This window comes from Podarcis filfolensis, assembly GCF_964270895.1.
Source record: "Podarcis filfolensis genome assembly, chromosome: 1".
Classification (NCBI taxonomy): domain Eukaryota; kingdom Metazoa; phylum Chordata; class Lepidosauria; order Squamata; family Lacertidae; genus Podarcis; species Podarcis filfolensis.
The window spans coordinates 117,595,200-117,601,127 of record NC_139604.1 but is presented as its reverse complement, the minus strand read 5'-3'; the positions used below and the strand labels follow the sequence as shown (position 1 = coordinate 117,601,127).

The 5,928-nt window shown below is 41.6% G+C and overlaps 1 protein-coding gene across 1 annotated transcript; it reads left to right on the top strand.

Annotated features, from left to right (window-relative positions):
* Positions 1–208: 208 nt before the first annotated feature.
* Positions 209–556, top strand: LOC310751972 (thymosin beta-4-like). The gene has a single exon (XM_083591700.1). It carries the CDS (start codon positions 265–267, stop codon positions 397–399), a length of 135 nt encoding a protein of 44 aa, XP_083447826.1. The 5' UTR covers positions 209–264; the 3' UTR covers positions 400–556.
* The last annotated feature ends 5,372 nt before the right edge of the window (positions 557–5,928 follow it).

Below are 5,928 nucleotides of genomic sequence, written 5' to 3'. Positions count from 1 at the left end.
GCAAAGCACAAATGAGAAAGGCTAATTTTGAGTCTTTTCTATCATTAGAGGAAACACCCAACTCAACATATTCTACCTACCTTCTAAAAGCCACCATAATACCTGCAGATGTGTTTCTCTATTGACCCAGCTAATTGGAATTGCATATTAACTTTCAATGTTGCCTGTAAACCACTTTGAGCATCTTCTTTTGGTTAGAAATGCAGGTATGGAAAAGAGCGGAATTGTACCTGAAGAGAGTGCATCACTGATCAATCGGCAGATATGTCTGACAAACCAGATATGGCTGAAATTGAGAAATTCGACAAGTCTAAGTTGAAGAAGATGGAAACACAAGAGAAAAACCCACTGCCTTCAAAAGAAACAATTGAACAGGAGAAGCAAGCCGGTGAATCGTAATGAAACCGGTCCTTCCAAATTATGCACTGTACATTGCACAAGCATTGCCTTCTTATTTTACTTCTTTTAGCAGTTTTAACTTTGAAAGATGCAAAGAGGTTGGATAAAGTTTGAATGACTGTACTGCCCCTTTCACATCCTAAAAAACTTAAAGAATAGAGAGAACTACTGATGTTGTGAACGAAGGCGCTGCCCTTTCCATCTGCCTGTCCAACTTGGTCCTGGTGGCATGAAAGAGCTTGCATGTGTCTTGAAAGAAGATTCTGGGAAGGGATTACAGTAATCTAGTAACACCTGAACATATGCAAAGCTGTACCAAGCTGTAAAATGCAGTTAACCGAGTGCCATTTTTTTTTTTTGGTTCAAATTATTTTAATTATTTTTTTTAATATGCAAAAATAAAATGTTTTAAAATCTAAAATAAAATAAAATGCAGGTATGAATGAGCTTGGCTCTGTATGTCTGGTGGACATCTCAATACTAGCATAGCTTGAGGTCCAACCCAAAGCAAGACACGAGTACATACAAAGCCTCTTCCACAGCCTTTACCAACGTGGTACCTTCCATATGTCGTTGGACTACAACTCTCATTATTCCTGACCATTGGCCATGCTGGCTGGGGCTGATGGACACTTGAGTACAAAACCTTTGAGGGGAACCCCCAGCCTTGGGGAAGGCTGATTGACTGCATCGCTTAAGGCAGATTCCAATGAGTCTCCAATTGGTTCCAATGAAAAATCAATCAAGACTGGAACCACAGATTCACGGCTGAATTGCAGTACTGTAATTCCATCAGACTGTGAAAGGGGGAGACACAGGAAAGTGCTGCTGACAGGCTGGTTTCTCTTTCTGAACTGTGCAATCTCTAACTTTTAAGAACTGGTGCATGAGATTGCTTTTCTCCTCCTCGCCATCTCTTTTCCCTTTTGTGTTGTGTCTTAGGTTGTAAACCTGTCTTCAATTTCGTCTTTAAGTTCTCTGGTATCTTTTCTGATGGAAGAGCTGACGAGAGTCGGAATCCAGCCTGTTTTCTGACCTCAACATTAAACAAACAAACAAACAAACAAACAAACAAACAAACAAACAAACCCACCTCCATCATGCCTCTGAATACCAGTTGCTAGGAAATGGCTATTGCCATGTTTTGGGGGCCACCTGGCCCTTCCTATGTTCTTACCACAGCTATTGCTGGCATTAAGAACCTCCAACCATCCCTTGTCTTCAATTTCTTCCCCCTTTCTTTCTGCTGCTCTGTAGCATAAACAGTGTTTTCCAAGAAAATAAAATCATAATGCTACCCTCTTAGAAGCCTGAGTGCAGCCAAGGGTGTTAGAGCACTTTTTGATTACATCAAAATTGCCTAAGACAAGACTGACTGCTTCATTGAGTTAATGCAGCTGTGGGATCTGAAAGACACTGATGGAAATAACATTGGCGCTTTCAAGACGGTTCTTTAAGACGAATGTAATGCCAACCTTGGCTGTGTTTAAAGATGAAAAATAGGCCCATGAAGGGTGAGAAATGGCAGTAAATGGCAAGCATGATTTTAATGGGAAAGCATCAAAAGAGTTTATTTTCCATAGCAAAAGAAAACTTGATAACCATTTAGCCCTACTGAACTCAATGCAGAAAATAACTGTCTAATGAAAAGGCAGCTGGTACCTGGGATTTCAACATAAACATACAAATGAGCTGTTGCCAGAAAGCTTGCCACCTGGCACATGTCCAGCGTAACCTGTTATTACCGAACACAAAGTCTTCTAAAGGTTTCTGAAAACACCCAAGCCCCTGTCAGAAATTACCCTCCAAGGATGCATGGAGTGGGAGGTGGGAGGCTCCGCCCCATGCCCTTATCTCCATTGTCTCTGCCCCAGACCCTTCACAAATGGACAGAAAGTCTGAAGGGGGGGGGACCTCTTGAATAGGTAAAAATCTGAAAGATGGAAAACTCTTTGACACATCCGGAAATGCCCATAAACACCACCAAAGAACAGTGATTAGTTCTCTGCTCAAAGTCTGTTGTTCATGTGAGTATCATAGAGAAGACTATTCCATCTGAAGAAGTATGTCCTTCTTCATGACTCTCTCTCGATAGCCTAGGCCACGGCTGGATTACGTTTGATGAGGCCCTAAGCTACTGAAGGTAATGGGGCCCTTTATATGTGATATTTTAGGGAGCAGGCTAGCAGGTGCGGTCCATTTCTTACATCATAGGAGCCTACACAACACAAAACACTGTTGCTGTATGTAGGTTTTATTTGTTTTTTATCTAATATTTTGGAAATGTACATCCAGGGTATTTTTCCTTTAATTTTTTTGGGGGCCCCCAAGAGAGTGGGGCCCTAAGCTATAGCTTGTTTAGCTTATATGTAAATCCAGCACTGGCCTGGGGTGGGGATGGTCTGATCAGTCTCTTGCCATTCCATGCCAACCTCACATACATATATCTCTGATGGTGCCTACTATGTGGAATGTCCCCCCCCCCCCTTCCGGAGATCAGGTGGGCACCAGCTGCTGAATTCTTCTGCTGGCAGCTATAGACTTCTTCACTCAAGCTGACTGTCAAGCTCAGCTTGTGACATTTCTGGCTACTGTAATTGTAACTGAAGTCTTACTATTGTTCTACGGAGAGCCCTTCCGGACGACCTGTTCATTGAGCATTCATCCCAATTTGATCGCACAAAGCTTACTCAGAGATTAGACAATGGTCTCCATTGAGCATTTGTCCTGATTTGTTTGTGGGGAGGTTATACAACAAGAACCATTAATCCTGAAATCATCCTGATTTGATTCTGTGGTTGATAAATGCCTTCTGATGAATCACTGATTCATAAATTTAAGAAGGATGTTGACAAGCTGGAACGTGTGCAGAGGAGGGCAACCAAGATGATCAAGGGCCGGGAAAGTAAGCCTTATGAGGAGCGCTTGAAGGAGCTGGGTATGTTTAGCCTGGAAAAGAGAAGACTGAGAGGAGATAGGATAGCCATCTTCAAATATCTTAAGGGCTGTCACATGGAAGAGGGAGCATGCTTGTTTTCTCCTGCTCTGGAGGGTAGGAATTGAACCAATAGCTTCAAGTTGCAAGAAAGGAGATTCCGACTAAACATCTGGAAAAACTTTCTGACAGTAAGAGCTGTTCAGCAGTGGAACAGACTCCCATGAGAGATGGTGGATTCTCCTTCCTTGGGGTTTTTTAAGCAGATGTTGGATGGCCATCTATCATGGATGCTTTAGCCGAGATCCCTGCATTGCAGGTGGTTGGACTAGAATCTAGTCTGGACTAGATGACCCTTGATGTTCTTTCCAACTCTCAAATTCTATGATTCTATGATCCCACACTTTTCAGAGTGTTTACCCATCACTTTCCTAACCACAAAGGTTTTTTTTTTAAGTGGATTTCTCGCACTAGAGCAGACATGTACAACTGGTTGGCTGTGATTGACAGGTAGATCTCCCCCCCCCCATAAAAAAGCTCAATTACTCTGTTCACTTCTTCCCAAAAAAAGCTCAACAAGTCTGGTTTCTCCCTCCCTAAAAGAAGCTCAACATCTTTGGCAATGACAATGGGTAGATCACTGCCAGTTTTATTTTATTGGGAGTAAATCTCAGTCTCTAGAGAGCTGGACATGCCTGCACTAAAATAACAGAGTACTTAATCCACTTTAATATCAGCAATTTAAATTTCTGGTATAAACTTCATGTCAATAGGCAAGGAGTTCCAATGTACACATTGCTAGAAGTAAATTTACACATGCACATATTTCAGTGCACTGCATTAATTTGCTTAAAAATGCACAACAACAACAATTTTATTATTTATACCCCACCCATCTGTCTGGGTTTCCCCAGCCACTCTGGGTGGCTTCCAGCACATATAAAAACATAATAAAACATCAAGCATTAAAAAAATACTGAAAGAAATTCTCTATCCCCAGTTTGGGGCAAATAGTTAAACATTCTGCAGTAAATCTTTGGAGATCAAGCTTGGCTATTGCCACTCCAGAAGCAACAATAATCCAACCCTGATCACTTGAAGGATCTTCCAATATTCTCATTATCTACAGGCTTGGAGAAGAAAAATAATTTCCACTCATCATCTATTTATATATTGATCATAATAATGACTGCAATCAACAATTAGAGTTCGTGCTAAATGTCACTGACATTACACATTTCCCCTCCCCCTTTAAAAGACATCACAATCACAGAAGTGTTATGCATGCAATATTTTGCTTTGACATTTTAATATTTTGCTTTGACATCCAGTAACATTTTTGGCCAACAAAGTCAAACAGAGATATGGAAATTCCTTTACATCTATTTGCAAAACTATCAATCTTAGAATGCAGTTTTTGAATCCTCAGATAAAACGCTCATGAAATATTTTCTTAAGTGGAATATAAAGCTTGATGTGATGATGGTATCTATTTTTCCTCTCTACCTTTAGTATGGAATTCCCTGATCACCAATGATAGAATATTATATGAATCTAGCATATGCAAGATATGCAGCTGGAACTAATAAGCTGGGAGGTGGGGTGGTAGATCCTATTATCAATCTATCTGCCAGGGAGAGTGCACATATTGAAACTGTAAATGAACAAAGCAGTGGTCTGCAACCAATCAATAAAGTCCAATAGAGCAACAGCAAGAACCCTAACAGGGGAGCTGACTTGGGCCCCAGCTTATGGGTGCCCAGCCCATGCGACAGCATGATGTCATGTTGCAACGTGATGTCATGACATCACGTGCAGGTCCCTCCCCCCCCGGCCATGGAACCTGACTTCCAGTGGCCACCGGAAGTCAGGTTCTGAGGTCTTGCAAGGCCTCAGGCAGCATCCCCACAGGGAGCCCTGTGGTGTGGGTGCTGAGCACCCACAACAATATTGTTTTGGGGTGCTCGGGCACACAGAGCCCCCTATAGTTGGCACCCCTGAACTCAAAAATTAACAAAGAAAATTTAGAAAGTCAGGGAGCGGGAATACTTCCCTTGTCACCCAAAGGATTTTCAAGGGTCTGCCAGTTGAGCATTTCTGGAGGTAATTCTCTAGGCATGTTCCTTCAATGAAGGAAGTCCTCTCCATAGTGGCAACCTACTTAGATTCATATGTCAAGGACAGTGGGAGGAGGGCACCAATTCAACGTATGAGTACTGGGGTACGAAGCTCTAAGTGGTTTGAGACCCAAAAGATTGCCTGCCCTGATATTAACCATCTTGAGACTTAAGATCAGCCCAGACATGGGGCTGTTGATGGTACTGCTGGCACTGATCTGTGACAGGACTTTCTTGGTAGTAGTTCCTCCCTGGAGAGTTATGTCTGTCTCCATCAAAATTACCAAGTAACCAATTCCCCCTAATATAATACACTTTGTATGTTATTCTCACTAATATATGGGTGGGTTTTTGTTTTTGTTTTTATTTATTTATGGTTTTCAATTTTATACATTTCACTGATTTTACAGTCATTTTAAGATTTCAGAACTTGACTTCCTTCCCCTTCTTTCTGTGGTTCCTTAAATTTATTTTTAA

Coding starts and splice junctions, on each gene's coding strand:
- LOC310751972 (XM_083591700.1), top strand. CDS start 265: ATGTCTGACAAACCAGATATGGCTGAAATTGAGAAATTCGACAAGTCT.